At 49.9% G+C, this 22,306-nt stretch overlaps 2 protein-coding genes across 2 annotated transcripts; both read left to right on the plus strand.

The window, feature by feature from the left end:
• The first annotated feature begins 243 nt into the window (after positions 1–243).
• LOC144209639 (uncharacterized) lies at positions 244–5,031 on the plus strand. The gene is made up of 7 exons (XM_077736069.1): positions 244–465; positions 696–723; positions 2,643–3,908; positions 3,971–4,202; positions 4,277–4,462; positions 4,534–4,817; positions 4,888–5,031. The coding sequence occupies exons 3-6, from the start codon at positions 2,679–2,681 to the stop codon at positions 4,704–4,706; spliced, it is 1,821 nt and encodes a 606-aa protein (XP_077592195.1). The 5' UTR covers positions 244–465; positions 696–723; positions 2,643–2,678; the 3' UTR covers positions 4,707–4,817; positions 4,888–5,031.
• A 2,566-nt stretch (positions 5,032–7,597) lies between these two features.
• LOC144209555 (disco-interacting protein 2 homolog C-like) lies at positions 7,598–22,289 on the plus strand. Its single transcript, XM_077735943.1, has 37 exons — positions 7,598–8,049; positions 10,192–10,263; positions 10,553–10,657; positions 11,299–11,424; positions 11,474–11,758; positions 11,830–11,952; positions 12,016–12,162; positions 12,446–12,565; positions 12,633–12,830; positions 12,895–12,986; positions 13,151–13,261; positions 13,353–13,586; positions 13,657–13,759; positions 13,828–13,892; positions 14,445–14,538; positions 14,627–14,746; positions 15,423–15,537; positions 15,609–15,748; positions 15,807–15,943; positions 16,011–16,219; positions 16,352–16,466; positions 16,537–16,738; positions 16,813–16,913; positions 16,978–17,058; positions 17,137–17,260; positions 17,348–17,469; positions 17,539–17,650; positions 17,908–18,017; positions 18,099–18,229; positions 18,658–18,826; positions 18,894–19,064; positions 19,421–19,482; positions 19,550–19,607; positions 19,685–19,759; positions 19,845–20,019; positions 20,100–20,223; positions 20,296–22,289. Exons 1-37 carry the CDS (start codon positions 7,971–7,973, stop codon positions 20,546–20,548), a joined length of 4,860 nt encoding a protein of 1,619 aa, XP_077592069.1. The 5' UTR covers positions 7,598–7,970; the 3' UTR covers positions 20,549–22,289.
• The last annotated feature ends 17 nt before the right edge of the window (positions 22,290–22,306 follow it).

Genomic DNA, 22,306 nt, shown 5'->3' on the forward strand with positions numbered 1-22,306 from the left:
CAGTCAAAATTGTTGAATTATTTAGCACCACAAAACGTATACAAAACTGACAAATGGTATTAATGGTCATTTATTCAAAGAAGCTGATAGAAACATTCAAATTATTCAGTGATTTTTCAATGTTTTTTCAACTCCAAACTGTGGTTGTAAGTTCGCCAATTTTTCGTCAGGCACCTGAAGTAGCAATTGCATTGTTGCCATGGCAATTCGCAATTTCTATTGCGCATGCGCGGGCTTGCGCGCCATTGGCGATTAACAACTGCAAGTTCACAGGCGCGTAAAGCTACCGCCAAAAGTTCGCTATTCTACTTTTCTTCATAGCCACATATAATTGTTTATTTCTAGTTTACGTCGAAGTTAAAGTTTCGCTGACCTAGTTAACGCTTCCCGTTACTTTAGTTTGTCGTTAATTTTCGGAATAGACGGTAGCTAACTCCGGAGGCTAACTAGCAAAAGAGGACGAAGGTGAGCTAAATTACTTTTTCCTTTTCATGTTGCCGACATAGCATTGTCAGCCTACTAGCATTACCAACGACGTTTTTTCTTCGAAATTCAACCCAAATACTGTTTGTAAAACCATATAATTTCCTACTGTACATGCGAAATTGCGAGTTGACCGTCAAAGGATAGTTTTTGTACTTAATTCCGCTTGTATGTACTTATACGTATTTTTTCCTTCATATGTATCCGAGAAGATATCTACCAGTTCGACTCCTGCCAATTGTAAGTACTCTTTAACTAGTCTCTTATTATACACGAAAATTTGTACCTCCAACTAAGTACAAAGTGTGTACTTTAACCATCTATGATGTTGGGTTAAAAAGAAAAATGCCTTTTTTTCTGCTGACATGTAAAATAAATTCATTTGGACTCACCAAAATAATTTTTAAAAGGTCATTTTTCATATGTATGCCACTATTAGACCAACCTAAACACTGGGCTTTGCTGCCTGGTGTGCTAATTATGTAAACCTGAAATTAACATGAAATTGTATGCATTTAATGTAAATGGCGGCCACACACATAAGTACAAGGCAAGAAAATGCACATTAACCCAAATGTACACAAGTAGTAGTCATGTTTGTATTGCTTAGGATGCATTTGTTTATATTGGTAGTCTACTTGTATACGTTTGTACAGTATTAACAGGTCATGGTTATCAATTTGTGCGAAAGAGTTTGATAAATGTACAGTTGACTCCAAAAAAAAAACTAAAGGAATCTATTCTACCTAGCAACTAACCAGAGGTAAGTGATGATTTTCATCTAGTGTTGAAATTAAAAAGTGCAACATAGCTTTTTGTGTGGGTTGTATTCAATTCATTTTTTTAATTGGCTTGAGGGACGTAACTTGGACACCCCTGGTCTATAAGAACCATAGTCCAAAATAGCTATGTCCCTATTTTGGGGGATGTGTAACTATTTCTTGTGTATTGGACTGGGAAAGACAAAAATGGGGGACGCACACCGACGAAAGGCAAACACTGGAAGCACAAAATATGCTAAATTTGTCAGCTCGAAGGAAAAAAATATGCATTATTCTGTGTGAGTTGAGAGTAAATTTGGTAAAATCCTTGTTAGACTTTGTAACTTTCAGAGCCAAACTCGTTTTGACCTTTTAAACGTGCGGGTCACGTGACTTGGGGAGGCGGTCACTTCCACCCGGCGGCCGCTAACATCTAATGTACACACGCGCAGCGGGAGGGGGGGGGGGGGGACGGGGACGTGGGACTTGCTGGAAGGGGAAAGGGAGCGTGGGTGGGGGGGTCGAGCCCAATAATGGGAAGAGTGGGAGGGGGATTCCAGCACTCTGATTGGGGCTCACTAGACCGTATGCACACACACACACATACACGTTGAGTGTTGTGTTGAGTGGCAGGGACATGTGAGCCCTTTTGCGGGTGCTATTCTGGGTAAGGGAGGGGGCTTGGGGCGTGAGGTCCGGGGGCGAGGCCGAGCGAGCCTCTTGTCTTTCCGCCTGCCGGCCAGACCTCGTGTTCTTGCGTCCAATCGTCCCCCCATGGGTTGCTGCTTCAGCAAGGAGGCCTCGCCGGCCCGTGCCGGCGAGAGGAGCGGCCTGCTTGGCGACCCCGGCGCCGACCTCATCGGCGACAGCGTGGAAGAAGTCCGCCGGCAGGCCGTCGCCGTGGCGCAACACGTGCGCCTAGAAGATGAAGAAGAAAAAGAGGACGTCGGACAGAAGAATGTCCGGGTGGGGGGTTGTCAACTGGAGGAGCCGGCTGTCATCTGCCACGCCGCGGCGCCCTCGGGCGTGAGCAGCGGCGAGCCGGCGCCCTATATGGAGGTGCTCAGCCAGAGCCCGGCGCGGCAGAACATCGCGGAGAACGCCACGCGCCGAGCGCAGTGGTTCACGCAGAAGATTCTCCAGCCGGAGAGCTGTTGGGCCCCCCAGGCGTCCCCCCGTTCCGAGTTGTCATCCAGCTCAGATGGGCGAGATGGACTTCCTGCGTGTATTGTCGCCACAACGCCGGCTCAGGACTTCCAAGCGCGTACTCAGAGGTTTTATAGCATCTGCGCTATTGACACCAACGACCTTGAACGCGAGCAAGGCAGCCAGGGTCGAACATCTGCGTCTCCCGACCTATCGGGGACAGTTTCACCTCTAACTTTTCTATCCCGGCAGCCTCTGACATCGACTGGCGCTCAGGTCGACGCGCAGATGGCGAGAGGAAGCTCGCATGTTAGCGTTCCGTCGCTGACAAACGCAGAAGACGACGACTCCATGTCCTCGGCGGTTCTTCAAAGTCCAAAAGAAGTCAGTTTCCATTCTGAAGCGGACTTGGCCGAGCAGAAGGACGCGGATGGAGAAACGTGTTTCCTAGTGACACAAAATGGCGGCCTTCCGGAAGACCAGGTCTTCCAGGCAAAACAGTCCACTTCGCCCATCCCAAAGTCTCCTTCTTTTCAACTAAAAGCTCATTTAAATGAGTCAAGTACATCTTCAGAAGCCCAAAGCTTCAAAGAAAAACCAATCAGCTTCCAGGAAAACCAGTTGGACCACCTCCACCATTCACCCGCAGTTAATCCAAGTCCCAAAGAAATCCATTCCTTTCCAGAACCTCAAAAACCTGATGTCAGGGAGCACCCCGACAAGCCTGAAGAGCATCCTTCACGGCCGAGAGAAGATCCTGTCTTTAACGGGAACGCAAAGGCGTGCCCGGAAGTCCAAGTTCCTCCCCCAGAAGACGAAGACAACTCTTCAGATATCCAAACCAAAGAGGAAACTCTTCCCCCCTTCCAGGAGAACCGATCTAAAGACGCCCACACCGGCGCAACTCTTTCACAAGTGTCCCCTCCACTTGTCCTTTCAAACGAACCCTGTGAAGGTAAAAGTTTACAACCTCCACTAGAGGTTGAAGATCCGAGCGCAGAGGTCAGTCCACCGGTCGTCTACGTGCACCATTCGAGTCCCGAATGGTGTCCCGAGTCGAACTCGGAGGCGGCGCTGATTAATCTTCTCGATTCCAACATCTCATCGTTCGAGGGGACGGACTTTGAAGGCCCAAAATGTCCAGAGGAATGGACGGGGACATCGGTCATCCGAATGCAAATGGCCCCCGGGGCTCCAGATGAGGATTCCAATGACGTCCCGTCGGAAGCCGACCAGCTGGACGTCCACGCGCTGATGCCGTCCTACGAGATCCACTTCACGACTCACGAGACGCCATGCGAAGACGGCGAAACGCCGTCGGATCCCCCCTCGGCGTACAGCGCCTGGGCGGTCTCCGGCGCCGATGACGGCCCCCGGGCGTGGCTACCGACCCCTGAGGAGACGGCCGCGGTGGCGATGCGGCCCGATGCGGTCCTCCTGGGAGCCTTCCCGTACAGTACCGTCCTGCCTCCTCCGGGTCCCTGCGAGTGGGCCTGGCACGCGGGGCCCCCTCCGGTGGTAAGTGCGCCCCGTTTATGACACGGAGAAGTCCACTGCTCATTGGACAGCCTTCTGCGCAGGCCCTGAATCCGGAGGCGGAGGTCTGGACCGGATGCGGCTACGATTACCCGTGGCTGCACATCGCGAATGAACTGCAACATGAGCCCTCTGAAATACCCTCGCTTTTTTTCTCACATCCTTCGCCCGACCACGGCGGTACGCCTCCAGACCCGGGTCAGCCTCTAGGCCCAGAACTGGCGGCCGAGGGCGAATGTCGGCACCTGGCAGCGGGAGAATCGGAACCGGACGCCGGTCAGTGCTAGGGACGCCCCGTTTTCTTTTTCCTGGTTTGGGTGCGAGCTCAAGTCCCATGTTATGCTTTTCAGGTGTCACCGTGGAGCAGTTGAGGTCCGTTCTGGAGATTTGCCTGAGCAGGGAGCACCTGGCCAAGGACTCGTACCTGCAATCTCAGATGGACGACGATCAGTACGTGCCCATAGCCACGCTGGTTGACCTCCACGCCGTCAAGGTCCTCAGCGCTGATTCACAGATGGTCACCGATGTCGTTCAAAGTGGGTGCCTTTGGTTTCCTCATGTGCTAGATTCCCATTGGTTTATTCTGCCATTTTTGTCTGTTCCTCAGCTCTACCGTGGGTCCAGATGTCGCCATGCCAGCAGAAAGTGCGTCCCAACCACAGCCAATACCTCCTCATCCTGCGGGAGATCTCCAGCAGCACCCCTCGCCAGGAAAGCCACCGCACTCACCCAAGCGCATCGCCCCCCCAAAAAAAAAAAAGTAACACTTGGCCATTTTAGGAGGTGGAGGCGCTGCTCAGCGCCGAGAAGCTACCCGACTTTTTGAGCTGCGAGTTCGTCAGCAGCGACAACTGGTTTGTCACCTTCGCGTCAGAGGCCGACGCCTACCAGGTTAATCTCGCCGTATTGAGAACGCCGCACACTTCGTTTTGGCACCTGACATACCGTATTATGGCCACAGACCTACAAGTACCTGCGAGAGGAGGTCCGAGTGTTCCAGGGGAAGCCCATCATGGTCCGGATGAAAGCCAAATCCACCACCTTCACCTCCAACGCGCCCCTGAACGGCTTCGGCCCGCCCAACGTCCTCGCCGATTACCAGACTTCCTTTCTGCCTGCCGACGCCTACCCGCCGCTTTACGAATTCGCCTACCCCGCGTGGTCCGGCTCGGGTTACTCCGACCGTGGCGAGGTAAGTCGCACGCCGTCCCCAAAAGGAAGATTTCCCCCAACCGGTCTGTCTGATGTCATCCGCAGTCTTTGGAGCCCGACGGCGTTCCCACGGCGCCTTACTTCCAACCTCCGATCCCGCGCCGGAAATGGAGGAACTCCAGGCCTCCGGGTGGCGCCGATCAATTCAGGAGTCACAAGGATTCGACGGAGAACGTTTTGGAGGCGATCGGCGTCAACTGGAGGCCCGGCCGAGCGTGGTCCGGTTCCAGAGGCGCGGGGGCGAATCACAGGCGCGGCGGCAAGTCGGCTACGGCACCCCATTCGCCGGGAAGAAGGTAGCGAAAGCAGGGCACAAAGTATTTAACTAAACTTTTAGTCCATTTATTAGATGCCAAACATCCAATTTGTTCATTAATTTGTAATAATGATAATTATTTTATTTATTTATTTTTTTTATTTTATAAAATGAAAAACTGGTATGTCACCAATTTTTGTCAATATTTACACATTTCAAATATAAAAGCTAAGTAGCTCGGTGGTCAGTGCGCTCGACTGCCTGTGGCGTCGGTTCAAGTCCCAGTTGGAACCCGTCATCAGGACCGTTTTGAATAGTATAAACAACACAATCATTCAATACAAATATATTTTTTACACGCTTTTAAAATGTCACCCTAGATTTGTCAACGGCGGCCCCAGGAGACGAGACAACCCGTGCCCCCCAGCCAATGGCGCCGAAGTTCTTAACGTAAGTCACCGCTGACCCTCCACGCCCCCCCACCTCAACTTCACATCAACTCCGCCCACAGAAGAGACCGCCCCCTCGCCCGCCGACGCCCATCGAACTGGGAGTGTCCAATTTTCCTCCCCTGGACGCCAAGAAGACGTCTCCGCCCGCGGAACCCACGACCGACGCCACCGAAGACCACGACGTCGAGGTAAAACCCTTTTTTTAAATTGACCGGTTTCGCGAACCCGCTTTGACGCCACTTTCTGATTGGTCAGGCCTCCCAGAAGCTCAGCTACGCCGCCATTTGCCAGAAGACGCCCATTAAAGAGAAGTAAAGGGAAAATACGGTAACACCTGAACGCGCACCTGGAGGTGGGTGGGGTTTAATGTCCACCTGGTGTCGGGTTTCACCTTTTCACAGGGTTTTGGGGGTTGGCTTTTCTTCAGGTTTGTTCTGATTTTCCTCAATTTAACTGGGTGAGGGGACAAAATGGAGATGTTTTGGTTCATTTTTCAACCTTTCTAAGCCCTGAATTTACATTTAAAAAATGTATCAAGCATTGGAGGAATCCATATTGAAGTTTTAGGAAAATGACAAATTATAGTTAGAGATGCTCCAAATCAACACATTTTTTATCATTTAGTTACATTTTTCTTCATTTTCTCTGCCTCTGTTTTATTCTTTTGGAATAATTTGGCTTTTTTTTTTATTTTTACGTCAACAGACTATGTATACTTGTTGAATGTAAAATCAGGCATCACGGGGGCCATTTTCTTTTTTCCACTTTCCCTTTTTTTGGTTTTAAGTTATGATATCAGCCAAAAATGTATATTTTTCATTTATGTCTTTTTTGTCGAATATATACGGCGTACAAAAAGTGCCGCTGACTGACGACAATAGGCGTCCAATCCGTTTGATGTAGGAGGGTTGGCAGCCTCCCTCTTGAAAGGGCTACTTTGTTTAATTCGTGGGAAGGAATTTGACACTTTAAACTCGTTTTCTTCCACTGAAAGTTAAGTTTTGAGATGTGAACATTTAAGTGATCTTAAAAGAGCACTTATTCGTGAAGTTTTACTTGAATTTGACCTGTTTGGATTGTTGTGGGTTGTTTTTTTTTGGGTGGGGGGGTCAAATGTTATCCATGTATGTGTCAGTTTATAAAGTTGTATATACTAATACTAAAAAAAAATTAAATAAGTGCCTTTTTGATGGGAAAACGTCTGGTCTGTATTCAGTCCACAGTGCGAGTTGAAATGTGACGTATTTAAAATGTGTGCTTTATTATTTGGGTCAGAACAGGAATGTTGCAGTTTGGCTGAGCGTCCGCTAGAGGGCAGGTAAGTTCCATCTCGAAATATAGACACTTTTTTTATCTTAATTATTGAATTATTTTGACAAATTTCTCCACTAACGACAATAGACGTCCAAAAGAATTAAAATATTTTTTCAAATATGCTAATCAGGGCAAATGTGTCATTTTGGAAGAAACTGCAGACCATATTTTGAATGTTTTGACACAAATCTTTTTTTGTCTCCTTTCTCACCATTCATGGCAGAAGCACGAGGATTGGGAAAGTAGAAATAAATTCTCTGTGTGGTCTATTGCGCAAAACTAACCCTATTTTCTCGTAAACAGCTGACCAAATACGTCTCCATTTGGAACAAGTCCATTCCACGCACGTCACTGCTATGCATAGGACTGCTAGGAAGCAGCACCCCCTTGTGGCGCCTCCCATGCCTGCAGCCCCGCCCTACGCCTGCTCCCCGTCACGTGACCCGAGCGCCGAGCCAAGCAAAGCAAAGCGGCAGCGAAGCTCGGCGAGCTCAGCTCAGCCGCCGCGTCCTCCTCCTCCTCTTCCTCCTCATCCTCCCCATCCCCGCCGCCGCCGCCGAGTTAAGCGCCACCGCCAGCGGCCCCCCGTCCAGCAAACCTTGAGGGACCTCCGAGCCTTTCCAGGTGGGCGGACGCCATGGCCGACCCCCGCTAACAGGCGACACTCTTCTCTCCCCCCCAACCCAACACCACCAGCAGCAGCACCACCACCACCCCTTCTCTCTTTCTTTTGTTCTCGTCGTCGCGCGCCTTTCGCCGAGAGGAAGAAGCGACGAAGAGGAGGCGCGGGCCGAAGGTGTTTTCGGCGGAATGGCGGACCGTGAGGCGTCGCCGATACCGTTGGAGATTCGAGCCCGCCTGGCCGAGTTGGAGCTGGAGCTGTCAGAGGGTAAGTGGCAGCGAGCGCGAGCGAGACACCCCCTTTTTCCCCCTCCGTGGCCAAACCCCACCCGCGACCAAACCTCGAGTGCTCTGTTATCTCATCGCCATCCACGCCGACACTAACGGAATTTAATTGTTAGCACCCCCGCCCCGCTCCCCCGTCCTCCCCCCACCCCTCCCGCTCTCTCAACCGCCCCCCCCCCCACCCCCTTGGCCCAAAGCGCTCCTCCCATCCCAGATGTTTTGTCAGGCAGTCGCCGGGCCGACGAGCTCCGAGCAGCCGGAGGCGGCCAGCCTCGACCGGGCGGCTGCCGAGAGCCATCCGGCCCCCCTCCAGACCCCCACCCCTTGTATTTTGTCATCCTAACGCCAAATCTCCCTTCCCCGTTTCCGCTTTTGACCTTGAGATGTTGACACTGGTACCTGCGCTCGTGCACGCCGAACGCGGGAACGCGCTTCGACGCCACGGCGATGCAGCAAGCTTTTCGGCCTTCCCACGTTCCAGGCCTGCTGGGGGGGGAGAAGAGATTTTTTTTTCCACCCCCCCCCTATGCCTCCCCCTTCCGCGCCCATGCATGTGTAGTAGCTCAGTCACAGCTGCTGGAAGACATAGCAAGCGCCTCACATTGGAACATTTGTGCCTTATATAATGGAAGGCACATCTTTTATTCATAGGCGCCCATCCCGCCCTAGAAACGCTGGAGATGATCCAGCTGACGCTTGGAAGTGTGCAACGCGTCTTAAACACGCCGCCCGCCCGCTTAAGCCCACTGGCAGTCCGGGTGAAGGTCGGGCACGTTGGGATCCGCTTTTGTGGCGGTCCAGAAAGTGGGTTTTGGAACAAATGGCCCAAAAAGTTGTTTCAATCACAGTTTGGATCACCTGTTGCATGGGATAAATTGGCCTTAATGTATGTAACAGTAATTTATTGGCTTATAGACATCCATTCCGTGTAGTATTAAGTTATATTTTTGGCTGAATGTTTCTAACTGTCCAATTTTTTTATTAGGCAAAAAAAGCCAAATTTGTTTATTCTCTTAACTTTCAAGGCTGACAATCTTCCCCCCCCCCCATCAATTCCCAATCTTTCACTGTCAAGTCAACCTTCAATCCCGCCGACCATTCCTCCCTCGTAGCCGTCCAATCCGTTCCAAGACTGTAAACAATCCGGCCTTCTGTCCATCCCCGACAACCCTCCCGCTTCACACGGATTGGACGCCCACCCCATCGATCCGCCACCCTGCGCTTCCTCATCCACTCCCATCGCCCGTTTTATTTCCACCCCCCTCCCCTTAAAGTCCGGTTCTATTTTTACCCTGGTCGACGTCTTGACCCACTGAATCACCGGCGATACCCACTGGCTTTTCTGCCGACGTCGATTTAGCGCGCACACGCAACGGCGGTGGCGGCGGCGGTTAACGACACGGGTCCCCGCATGCGAGCGTGACGGCCCAAGGTCCCGGCGCGTGACGCATGCTAGTTGGTGCGCGCCGATCTTGTTTCCATGGAGCTTTTAAGGGTGCGCGCCTTTTGCCATCGGGGGAGATCAAATAAAAGACGATGCGGAAAGCATTTAGTTTTTTTTTTAGCATTTAGCTATTTTTTTAGCTAATTTAGCTTAAACAGGCGTTCGGCGACCATTCCCGTGCGTCTCATCTCGTAGGTCTCATTAGCCCGCTTCTCCCATCCAAGATGGTGGTCCGATCTCGGAAGCGTTGCTAGGCAACTCCCTCCCCGTTCGCTGGAAGATGGCTTCTCCCCGAGGAACGCCAGAAGGATGTGGCGTGCTCGCGTTGAGTGATTAGCCGCGCTTTTTTTGCCTCGTCCCCGAGTCGGACGATCGATAATTAGTCCGGCGTTGGCTTTAATGGAGTACGAGTGGGGAAATTAGCCGGGTTAGCGCTCAAAGTCGGACCCCGGGGGTCAAAAGTCGTACACAGGCCGGGTTTAAAAGTCATTTCTTTTAAAATACTGACTTTTAATTGGAATATAGTCATATTTTTGTGTTTCAGGGCTTTCAAATTTGAAGCTAACAGATAAAAATACATGAGCATTCGGCCTGTATGCATTGAAATAGCTATGACGTATTGAGCGGATTATAAGATGCACTCCCGTTCCATGCTTCATCGTCACCTGTGTGTGTTTGCAGGCGACATCACTCAAAAGGGTTATGAGAAGAAGAGGTCCAAGCTGATCCGAGCGTTTATTCCGCACGTTGGAGGTAATTTTAGCCGCTGCTTCGCCCACACCTCAAACTCGGGGGAGAAAAAAAACAAGCGGCGGGCAAAAATTACCAGCCTAACATTGGCAAAGAAATTGAAAAGAAACGCAGTCACGTCGGAGCTCAGCTTGGGCCTACTCCACCACCGCCGATCACAAAAAACAGAAAAATGTCATTTTTCTGACTCCTCATCTTCATTTTTTTGTTTTCTTCTCCGTTTTGGCGTGGCTTTGTGCTGCCCCCCGGTGGTGTGTGTTTTGCGTGTCCATTTTGGTGGCGCTCTCCGCAGGGATGGAAGGTCCCATGTCCCACCGTGTTCCCATGGGCCCGCCCTCCGCCGCACGTTTCCACCGCCGGCGGACGTCGGGAACAAGAGACGAACGTTACCGCTCGGGTAAGGCTGCCATTTTCTCCTTTATTTGTATGTTAACATGTTCCATGGGCAAAATAGGTTGAAAGTGGTTTTGTTTTAATGTAAGTGTTTGCTTTTTGGATTTAAAATTGTCCCTTTTTAATGTTAAAATGGCTTTTTTTTGTATGTGAAAGTTGGGCTATTTAATGGAATAAGTTGGCACTTTTAAAAGTAGTTGCTTTTAAAGGTAAAAGTTTTCACTTTTTAATGTTAAACTGGCTTTTTTGTACCTTAAAATTGGCGCTATTTAATGGGGATCCTGTTGCATTTCAACTTAAGTCTCTAAATTTGTCACTTTTTAACGTTACACTTGCTATTTTTTCACCGTAAAGTTGTCACTATTTAACAAGAATGCTCTTACATTTCAACTTAAAAGTAGTCTTTTTCTTTTAAAGGTAAAAGTTGTCACTTTTTAACGTTAAACTTGCTATTTTTCACTTGAAACTTGGCGCTATTTAACAGGAAACCTGTGGCATTTCAACTTAAAAGTAGTCTTTTTTTAAGGTCAAAATTGTCTCTTTTTAACATTAAACTGGAAGCTGAAAATGTCTATACCTATTTTTAACATGAAAGTTTTTCTTTTATGATTATTATTGACTTGTTTTTTTGTCCCCCTATGCCAGACGTCCACACAGAAGCCGTCCAAGCCGTTTTAGCCCGCCACGTTGAGCGCAAAGTGGCCGTCCCCATGCCGTCCAAGCGGCGCTCCCTAGTGGTCCAGACCTCGGTGGACGCCTACACGCCGCCAGGTGAGCGCCCGCGGCCTCGCCGGCCGACGCCCCGGCTGACCCTCACTAGGCCTGTCGCCCCTGTGCTCAGACTCGTCGTCGGGTTCGGATCGGGAGGACGAGGAGGAGGAGGAAGAGGAGGAGGCGGGCCCCTGCGACGACTGGATGGGGCGCCCGTCCCACATGGGCCTGGGCCCCGCCCACCCGGGCTCCACGTCCTCGTCCTCCTCGTCCACGCAGAGCGGCGGCAGCGGCAACGCCGGGCGGCTGGCCGACTCGCTGGCCCACGCCCACATTTCGCACTTTGCCCATTTGGCGCACGTGGGGCCGGCGCACCTGGTGCCCTCCCATCACGGTAGCAAATACGCTCACTTTTTTTGGCCTAGCTATAACAATAAGTTGTCAATTTGAATATTTTCGTTTCAGGCATCGGTCACTTGTCTTTAAAGAGGAAAGGCGTGCTGAGCGTGGCCGAGAACGGAGGATCTCTTCGGCGCTCTTGCGAATTCGGCTCCGACATGCTATGGCCGCCGCCGCTAGAGTCTGACGGTATGTCCCCGTTTGCAAATTCCCACCCAAAACCCACTCAATTGCCACCTGGCCGACCCACAGAAAACCACACGGGCCCGCCGGACGTGAGGGGCTACTCGTCGGACTCGCCCCACTCCCACACGGAGCGCCATCCCATGTCCAACATGGGCACCATCGCCCGCAACACGCAGAAGTACGGAAACGCCGAGCGCATGGAGACCGGCGACGGTACGTCTCCTCAAAATCATCCGATATACTGCCACATATATGCTTCTACATGCTTATTTATTCATGTATTTATTTTATTTCTTAACTTATGACCTATCTATTTATGTCTAAAATGTCTTTTTCTGTGTCTGTATTCTCACTTTCTTGCTACTGTGACAACGAAATTTCCCAAATACTGGATGGATAAAGTTATCCAATCCAATATGCCCTCATAAGAAGCTGCAGCACAGCTTACATTCTGTCGCATTTCGCCACCTGAACACTATACTTTTTGCACTTGCAGGCGTACCGGTCAGCAGTCGCGTGTCGGCCAAGATCCAGCAGCTGGTCAACACGCTCAAGCAACCTCGCCGGCCTCCGCTGCGGGAATTTTTCGTCGACGACTTTGACGAACTCCTGGAAGGTGACTAATTCGATATTTGAAAAAAATGACAATTGTTTCCTTAACTCAACAACTGCCTCTCGTCCAGTCCAACAGCCGGACCCCAATCAGCCTCGTCCGGAGGGGGCGGAGATGATGGCGGTTCGAGGCGACGCCTTGGGCGTGGTCACCAACTGGCCTCCGTCGCTGGAGGCCGCCCTCCAACGATGGGGGACCATCTCCCCGAAAGCTCCCTGCCTCACCAGCCTGGACACGGCGGGCAAGCCCCTTTACGTCCTGACTTACGGTAGGCGCGCTCGTTTCCCCCTAGTGGCTCGGAGGCTCACATCTTTTTTTTTCCCCCCCTCCAGGAAAGCTTTGGTCACGCAGTATCAAACTAGCCTACAACATTCTCCACAAACTGGGGAGCAAACAGGAGCCCATGGTGCGGCCCGGGGACAGGGTAAGTGGCGCCTTTCATTTTTAATTCTACATCAATGGTGTCAAAGTGGCGGCCCGGGGCCCAAATCTGGCCCGCCGCAACATTTTGTGCGGCCCGAGAAAGTAAATCATGAGTGACGTCCCCCCCAATTTGTGTTGGTTTTCGACCCATGTCCTTACCCATAGGTGGCGCTGGTGTTCCCCAACAACGACCCCGTGGCCTTCGTGGTGGCGTTCTACGGCTGCCTACTGGCCGAGGTGGTCCCGGTTCCCATCGAGGTTCCCCTCAGCCGCAAGGTAATAAAACACGTTGCTTCCCAAAAAGCGCCCGTCGCCATTTTGACTGTCAAGAAAATGACCGCAAATCCTTCTTTTTCTCATCTCGCAGGACGCTGGAAGCCAACAGATCGGATTCCTATTGGGTAGCTGCGGCGTGACGGTGGCGCTGACCAGCGACGCCTGTCACAAGGGGCTCCCCAAGAGCGCCACGGGGGAGATCCCACAGTTCAAAGGCTGGCCCAAACTGCTGTGGTTTGTCACCGAGTCCAAGCACCTGTCCAAGCCGCCCAGGGATTGGTTCCCTCACATCAAAGACGCCAACAACGACACGGCTTACATCGAGGTGAGTCGCCGGGATCCAACCCTCCACCGCCAGACCGTCATTTTCACTCACTTTGGTCTTCTTTGTCCAGTACAAAACCTGCAAAGACGGCAGCGTGCTGGGGGTGACGGTGACCCGGATCGCGCTACTCACGCACTGCCAGGCCCTCACGCAGTCCTGCTGCTACACCGAAGGTGAGACCCCACATTCCGACGTACGTACGGCAAAAACATGTTCTAAAAACACGTCTCTCCGTCCCCAGCCGAGACCATCGTCAACGTTTTGGACTTTAAGAAGGACGTGGGCCTGTGGCATGGAATTTTGACGGTAAGGCAAAAAAAACACGCACTTGGTAATCTGTATGTGCAGAAAAATATTTTTCTCGCATATACGCCATATTTTCTTGCAAAAACGTCATGTTTTCTTGCAATAACGCCATATTTTCTTCCAAAAACTCCATATTTTCTTCCAAAAAGGCCATATTTTCTTCCTAAAACGCCATATTTTCTTGCAAAAACGCCATCTTTTCTTCCAAAAACGCCATATTTTCTTGTAAAAACGCCATCTTTTCTTGTAAAAACGCCATCTTTTCTTGTAAAAACGCCATCTTTTCTTGTAAAAACGCCATATTTTCTTGTAAAAACGCCATATTTTCTTGCAAAAACACCATATATACGGAACGTTTATTTATTTCAAAATAGAGAAAATATACCCAGACAAAAAAATGTATTTTGAGCAGAGGCGGCTAATATATCCGAAAATACGGTAATTGTGAGATCTGGTTTCAACCAAGCTTTCCCTTCCACTTAGTTGTACGTATCCGATTGCCAAATCCCGATTGTCCGCCGTGTTTGATTTCCATCCGGTGTTTGTTGGCAGAGCGTGATGAACATGATGCACGTGATCAGCGTGCCGTACTCCTTGATGAAGGTCAACCCGCTGTCGTGGATCCAGAAAGTCTGCCAGTACAAAGGTGAGCTCTGGAAAGGCGCTCTAACCCCGTCCGGCCAATCAAACGCCCTGCTCACATCTGTCCGTCCGTCCGTCTGTTTGTCTGGCAGCCAAGGTGTCTTGTGTCAAGTCCAGGGACATGCACTGGGCTCTGGTGGCCCACAAGGACCAGAAGGACATCAACTTGAGCTCCCTGAGAATGCTCCTAGTGGCTGACGGATCCAACCCATGTAAGACCGACTCCAACTCCTTACAAATTCTCGACTTTTTTGAATTAGTATACCCCCAAAAAATGCATAGGAAGGTGATTTTGTTCATGAAATCATGACAATTTAAAGATCGGACCCAGAAATCAAGTCTTCTTTCAATTACAAAGAAATCAGAACACAAAATTTTAATTAAATATTGTTTTTTTTTTTGTAGCTCAGAATAGTTTCAGTTATCTATCCAAATAATGCAAATACAAAGTCTTTTTTAAGTAAAATGTGACAAAAAACATGCAAAAACGATTTGAAATTTCCCATAAATTTACATTTAGGAACGTTTTTGATCATTATCAACTTAAAATAACCACTCCATTTGACTAAAATGTAGAAAAATAAATAAAATTACATCTTAAAAACAGGATCAAAATGTTTAAGTCATTTCCATTTCGCTTTAAAATAAAAGTAGAATTCAAAAAAGTGAAAGTCTTTAATTTGAGCTAACATAATGGAGCGTCACCGTCCAATCCCCCTGCAATAATTGCACTCTATAAATAGCCCGTCTCTTTCTCAACTTTTATCCCATTACGACACACCACGGCTCATTTATTCTCCATTTAAACAAAAGCTCTCCATGTCAGCGCCTCGGCGGGAGCGTGACGATCAAAAATCCCCCTTTTGTGAAAACTCCGTCTCTCGCCAGGGTCCATCTCGTCGTGCGACGCCTTCCTCAACGTCTTTCAGACCAAGGGCTTGCGAGCCGAGGTCATCTGCCCTTGCGCCAGCTCCCCCGAGGCCCTGACGGTCGCCATCAGGAGGTAACACCAATCTCCAAAGACCTTTTACCAACAAACGAAGTTCTAAAAAACCCTCTCATTCGTCTTCACAGGCCGGTGGAGGACAGCAGTCAACCACCAGGACGCGGCGTGCTCTCCATGCAAGGCCTCAGCTACGGGGTGGTCCGCGTGGACACCGAGGAACGTCTCTCCGTCCTCACCGTGCAGGACGTGGGCACGGTGGCGCCAGGAGGTGTGTTTCCCACTGCCGTATTTTGCCCCGCCCCCTTTTTGAACCTCCTCTGGTCCAGGTCTGGTGTGCGTGGTGAAACCCGAAGGCGTCCCCCAGCTGTGCCAGACGGACGAAATCGGCGAGATGTGCGTGTGCGCCGTGGCCACCGGCACGTCCTACTACGGCCTGGCCGGCATGACCAAGAACACCTTCGAGGCGAGTACTAAGCGGCGGAAAATGGAGAGAAAGTGGGTTGTTTGACGTGTCCCGCCCACTTTTGTAGGTGTATCCGGTGAGTGGCAGTGGCGGGTTGGTGAGCGAGTACGCCTTCGCCCGGACGGGTCTGCTGGGCTTCATCGGACCGGGCGGGCTGATCTTCATCACGGGGAAGATGGACGGACTCATTATGGTCAGCGGGCGCCGGCACAATGCCGATGATATCGTGGCCACGGCTTTGGCGGTGGAGCCCATGAAGTTTGTCTACAGGGGGAGGTGAGTTACTAATCGTGGGGGGATAGTGTTCCAAAAATGGGACGTCAAAATGAATAGTTTCATCTAACTATATAAACTTTAGAAAAAATAATCCAAACATGAGCCCCAAACGCCGTCCTCTGTATTTTCCAGGATAGCCGTCTTCTCCGTCACCGTCTTGAGGGACGAGAGAATCGTGGTGGTGGCCGAGCAACGGCCCGACTCCACCGAGGAGGACAGCTTCCAGTGGATGAGTCGGGTTCTGCAGGTAGGCACAAATGAACGTCAATCCATTTCAAAAGACTAATACGCTCTTCCGACCACCTGATGGATTTCAGGCCATCGACAGCATCCACGGCGTGGGCGTGTTCTGCTTATCCCTGGTTCCGGCCAACACCCTCCCCAAGACCCCGTTGGGCGGCATCCACCTGTCTGAAATCAAGCAGTTGTACCTGGAAGGCGGGCTGCACCCCTGCAACGTCCTTATGTGCCCCCACACCTGCGTCACCAACCTGCCCAAACCACGCCAGAAGCAACCAGGTTGGGCAACATCGTCCAAACGTCCGGGCGACCAAACGTCCGGACGTTTGGCCTCACCCCCGCGTGTCCCCCAGAGATCGGCCCCGCCTCCGTGATGGTGGGAAATCTGGTGTCGGGGAAACGCATCGCTCAGGCCAGCGGGCGAGATTTGGGACAGACGGACGACAACGACCAGGTGAGCGCCGCCAAGTGGGTGGTGTGGGAATTTCACTTTTGGCTGATGACTGGTCTCCTCGCAGTTCCTTTTCCTGTCGGAGGTCTTGCAGTGGCGAGCCCAGACCACGCCGGATCACGTTCTCTACACGCTGCTCAGTTCGCGGGTGAGAACACCTGTTTATTATTATTATTTATTTATTTTGTTATTGTTGACGAGCTGCTCTTCTCTCTTTGTTCACTAGGGGGCAGTTTCCAACTCCCTGACATGTCTGCAACTCCACAAGCGGGCAGAACGCGTAGCCACCCTGCTAATGGAACGAGGCGGTCTCCAGGAAGGAGACCATGTGGCTCTGGTCTACCCGCCAGGTCCACGTCACCCCCATCAACCCAGTTTTTTTGCTCCTCCAACCCAATGAAAAACCCTGAACCCCCAAATCCCTCCTCCCCGCTTAGGTATCGACCTGATCGCTGCCTTCTACGGCTCCTTGTACGCCGGCTGCGTTCCCATCACGGTGCGACCGCCACACCCGCAGAACATCTCCACCACGCTTCCCACCGTCAAGATGATCGTGGAGGTAGGAGCGTTATGGCTTCTTCCTATTGGCGGAGTGCTTTTAACCCCGTATTTGCCCTCCCTTCGCCAGGTCAGCCACTCGGCCTGCGTCATGACCACGGCCGTCATTTGCAAGCTTCTGCGCTCCAAAGAAGCCACGGCCACCGTGGACATCAGAAACTGGCCGCCCGTCCTCGACACCGGTAACCCAAACAAACGCCGCCAATTTTGCACCAGAAAGTGACCACAATTCAGCAAATTTAAGAAATGAATACACTTAGCCTTCATTTAATGGCTACATAAGGAACTTGGCTAGCCGTGTGTTAGCATAGCAGCTTTATTATAGCAAATGTGTGGCTAGCCTACTCACTGTTAGCTTGTTTTAGCTTTGTATGTGTATGTAAATAGACCCATAGACAAAACCTTTGGGTCAATGGCGTGTACGTATTTGTGTTTGCAGACGACCTGCCAAAGAAAAAGCCCCCGGTTTTATACAAACCCACCAACCCGGACGGTTTGGCGTATTTGGACTTCAGCGTGTCCACCACCGGCATGCTCGCCGGCGTTCAGGTCGGCTCCGAGATTGACGGCGTCCGTTCATCACGATATCATTAGCGGTCTCGGCTAACGTCACTTGTATGCTATTCGCAGATGTCCCACAATGCCGTGGGAGCCTTCTGCCGGTCGGTGAAGCTGCAGTGCGAGTTGTACCCGTCCAGAGAGGTCGCCATTTGCCTGGACCCCTACTGCGGTCTTGGATTTGTCCTCTGGTGTCTCTGCAGGTTGGACATTTACTTTTTTTTTAGATACACTACAACAGGTGTGTCAAAGTGGTGGTTGGGGGGCCAAATCTGGCCCGCCGCATCATTTTGTGTGGCCCGGGGAAGTCAATGATGAGTGCTGACTTTCTGTTTTAGGATCAAATTCAAATGAAGAGTATAGATGGATATGGAATTTCCTGATTTTCCCCATTTTAAATCAATATTTGTCATTTTTTTTAATCAATTTTTTCCAGTGTTTTTAGGTCAAAAAATATTTTGTAAAATCTAAAAATATATTTTAAAAAAGCTAAAATAAACATTGTTTTAGATCTAAAAAAATTGAATATTGAGGGCTTTTAATCCAGTTCTTTTAATCCATTTATTAGAAAAAATCTAAATATTATCTCTAAAATGGCGTTGACATCCCTTTTTGGCCTCCCCACGCGCAGCGTCTACTCGGGCCACCAGTCCATCCTGATCCCTCCGGTGGAGCTGGAGTCCAACCCGGCGCTGTGGCTACTGGCCGTCAGCCAGCTGAGGGTGCGAGACACCTTCTGCTCCTACAGCGTCATGGAGCTGTGCACCAAAGGTCTGGGCCTCCAGACGGAAACCCTCAAGGTGGGTCCCTCCCGACCGCCCAATTTCCTCGCCACTGTGCCTCAAGGCCGTGTGTTTTCTCGCGCAGGCTCGCGGACTGGATTTGTCTCGGGTGCGGGCGTGCGTGGTGGTGGCCGAGGAGAGGCCCCGGATGTCCCTCACGCTGTCCTTTTCCAAGCTCTTCAAAGATCTGGGACTGCACCCGCGTTCCGTTAGCACCGCCTTTGGGTGCAGGGTCAACTTGGCCATCTGCTTGCAGGTAAAAACTCAAGAAAAAAAATCAGATTTGGTTGATTTTTGTTGTTGTAACGAGGCTGCCTTTATTCATACTATATTGACTTTATATACTTGTCCACCTATAGTCTATGTGGGTGTCAAAGTGGCGGCCCGGGGGCCAAATCTGGCCCCTCACATCATTTTGTGCGGCCCAAAAAAGTCGATTTTCTGTTTTAGGATCAAATTCAAATGAAGAGTATAGATGTATATTTTATTTCTTGATTTTTCGTCCTTTTAAATCAATAATTGTCATTTTTAATCATTTTTTTCTGTTTTTAGTCCAAAAATGATTTAGTAAAATCTAAAAATATATCAAAATATTGTCTGTTTTCTAAACAGGGTACGTCAGGACCGGACCCCACCACGGTTTACGTGGACATGAGGGCTCTCCGCCACGATAGGTCAGCGTTGCCATTTCTCCAAAAGTTTTCCTTTTACATCTACTAACCCTGATGTTTTCTTTTTCAGGGTCCGTCTTGTGGAGAGAGGTTCTCCTCACAGCCTGCCTCTGATGGAGTCCGGAAAGGTGAGAATACTACTCGACAAAAATCTTTCCAAAGAGTATTGTAGTAGAAATGAAGGTAATAATGGGTATGTTTTTAGATCCTCCCTGGAGTACGCATCATTATCGCCAACCCCGAGACCAAAGGCCCTTTGGGAGACTCACATCTGGGAGAGGTCCGCCTACTCCATCTACCGCCATTTTTCTTTATATTTCAGCCCACTAACATCATTTCCATTTTTTTTTTTATCTCGCTTTCAGATCTGGGTGCACAGCGCCCACAACGGCAGCGGCTACTACAGCGGCTACGGCGAAGAAGTCCTACAGTCGGACCACTTCAACTCGCGTCTCAGCTTCGGGGACACGCAGACCATTTGGGCCCGGACCGGCTACTTGGGATTCCTCAAACGCACCGAGCTCACCGACGCCAACGGAGGTACGAGTCTGACACCCTTTGGCTCACAGTTCCATATCTCAACGGCCCGCCAGGTTTATAAAATCTCCTTTTCTCTTCAGAGCGGCACGACGCCCTGTTTGTGGTGGGCGCCTTGGAGGAGGCCATGGAGCTCAGGGGGATGCGCTACCACCCCATCGACATCGAGACGTCGGTCATCCGCGCCCACAAGAGCATCATGGAGTGGTACCGTCCAATCCCGAGTATCATACCGTACTTCTCGCCACGCTAACCTTGACTCCACCCCCTTTTCCCCAGTGCCGTGTTCCCTTGGACCAACCTCCTGGTGGTGGTGGTGGAGCTAGAAGGCTCTGAGCAGGAAGCCTTGGACCTGGTTCCCATGGTAACCAAGGCGGTGCTGGAAGAGCACTACCTGATCGTGGGCGTGGTGGTGGTCACCGACATCGGCGTCATCCCCATCAATTCCCGCGGCGAGAAACAACGCATGCACCTACGGGACGGATTCCTGCAGGACCAATTGGACCCCATCTACGTGGCTTACAACATGTAGTGCAGTGAGGAAGGATCTTCTTGTAAAAAAATACAAAAAAACGGACAAAAAACAATATATAGGTATATAAATATTGTACATTGACATAACAATCTATATGGAGAGGAAAGGTAAAGAGCGAGGAGGTGTGTCTAGTAGCCCCTATATGCAGCCCTTCTCCCTAGCCCCGCCCCTTAAAAAAAACCCACGTATGCGTGAGAGGCCGAATGCGTAAAAAAGGGACACCTGGCGTCGCTTCTCGGGTGGGAAGTTCAATCGTGGTGCTGCGTTCGGAGCGGTCGCCGAATGGTCTTTGCCGTTTAGGACGACGCCCACTTTTTAAGTAAAACAGAAAATTAAGTTGACGCCCACATTTTAGGTAAAATGTCAAATTAAGTGATAGTTTTATTGGGTCGTTTTGACTATTTTTAGTATTTTGTGTTTATAGCCCCCCAAAAAACTTTAAAAATTTTAAATGGCGACTGATCCGAATGCAGTATTCCACTTTTCGGGAAATCTCAAACTTGGAAACAATCCACAGGAACAAAATAGGACTTCTGAAATTTGAAGATGAGGATAGACAGTTAAAAAAACAGTTCAGGAAAAGGATTAATAACTCGCTTTATTTTTTTAAGTCAGCAGTTTTTGTGCTTTTTTTGGGTTTGCGTCGCCAACAATTTAAAGTCCTGTAATGCCCTCGCATGCGGGTAATTTTTTGTTGTTTTTTTTGCATGGGTGTCTTAACAACGACCGCAAAAAATCTCAAGTTTGAATCTCCCGCCGTTCAAATTCTCATGGAAATTTACAGGAATTAATTTTGCTCCATTTTACTGTTTTACCAGGTTTTGCCGTGGACAAAGACAGAGAAAGACAGACAGAGAGAGAGGGACCTCATTAAAAGCCGTTGGAGTTGCGAGTGTGACGCCCAGGTCAGGGTACCACAAAGGTCAGGGCGCCGTCCAATTTTTTTTTTTGAGAGTGCTTCTCAAACGGCCGTCATTTTCCCCCCAAAAAAACTCAAGTTTGAGAAGCACTCGTTCGATACCGCCAAGCTAAAAGTGTAGCAATAGAAGAGCCAAAGTTTTCAGCACATTTGAAGCAGAACATTTCGCTTTGCATGACTTAAAATACAACAAAAAAATGAAAAAGCCACTTTGAAAATGTCGTACCGCATCACTGAAACCCAATTTTTCTTTCCCACTTTGCTTCTTTTCGCTAATCACGCCGAAATGTCACTGCGAAACACTTTACGCCGTCGTCATATGTGCACTAACTCAGATATTATTATTAATATTATTATTATTTGGACTCTACGACAGATGAAAGAGGAATATTTATTACAGATGAACTTGAATATTGTCCGTCCATCCGGGAAACAGGCGGCGGTTAGCGGTTAGCCGTTAGCTCGCCGTTAGCAGACTGTGACGCAGATTATGTAGAATATTTTCAATATGTGTCATACTCCAGTCTTTATGGGAAAAAGGGGGCGGGGAGTTGTTTATGCATATCAGCTAGTTTAGCGGCCGCGGCTGGCGAAAAAAAGCGCCACAAAAAGGGACGTCCCATCAGGTGTGTGTGTCGGTGTGCTAGCTTGCGCGTGTATTGTATGTAAATAGTGTTGATTTTGTACGGTACAAATGTGTGTGACTTGTTTTGTACACATGACTTCAAAAGACAAAAATGACACTTTTATAAGAGTCTCCTATTGGCTCACTCGTCACACTATACAAGTGCAATAAAGTGCTTTGATTGGCTAAAGAAATGCCGTTTTTTAAGTCG

This window comes from Stigmatopora nigra, chromosome 16 (genome assembly GCF_051989575.1).
Source record: "Stigmatopora nigra isolate UIUO_SnigA chromosome 16, RoL_Snig_1.1, whole genome shotgun sequence".
In the NCBI taxonomy this organism is placed as follows: domain Eukaryota; kingdom Metazoa; phylum Chordata; class Actinopteri; order Syngnathiformes; family Syngnathidae; genus Stigmatopora; species Stigmatopora nigra.

What these genes read in the sequence shown, in the direction of transcription:
- LOC144209555 (XM_077735943.1), top strand. Translation starts at nt 7,971, where the DNA reads ATGGCGGACCGTGAGGCGTCGCCGATACCGTTGGAGATTCGAGCCCGC. An exon ending in GGAGCTGGAGCTGTCAGAGG is followed by an intron (nt 8,050 to 10,191) that starts GTAAGTGGCAGC and finishes GTGTGTTTGCAG; the next exon opens with GCGACATCACTCAAAAGGGT. An exon ending in CCTTTACGTCCTGACTTACG is followed by an intron (nt 12,831 to 12,894) that starts GTAGGCGCGCTC and finishes CCCCCCCTCCAG; the next exon opens with GAAAGCTTTGGTCACGCAGT.
- LOC144209639 (XM_077736069.1), top strand. Translation starts at nt 2,679, where the DNA reads ATGGCGAGAGGAAGCTCGCATGTTAGCGTTCCGTCGCTGACAAACGCA. An exon ending in AGAATCGGAACCGGACGCCG is followed by an intron (nt 4,203 to 4,276) that starts GTCAGTGCTAGG and finishes TATGCTTTTCAG; the next exon opens with GTGTCACCGTGGAGCAGTTG. An exon ending in GGTCACCGATGTCGTTCAAA is followed by an intron (nt 4,463 to 4,533) that starts GTGGGTGCCTTT and finishes TCTGTTCCTCAG; the next exon opens with CTCTACCGTGGGTCCAGATG.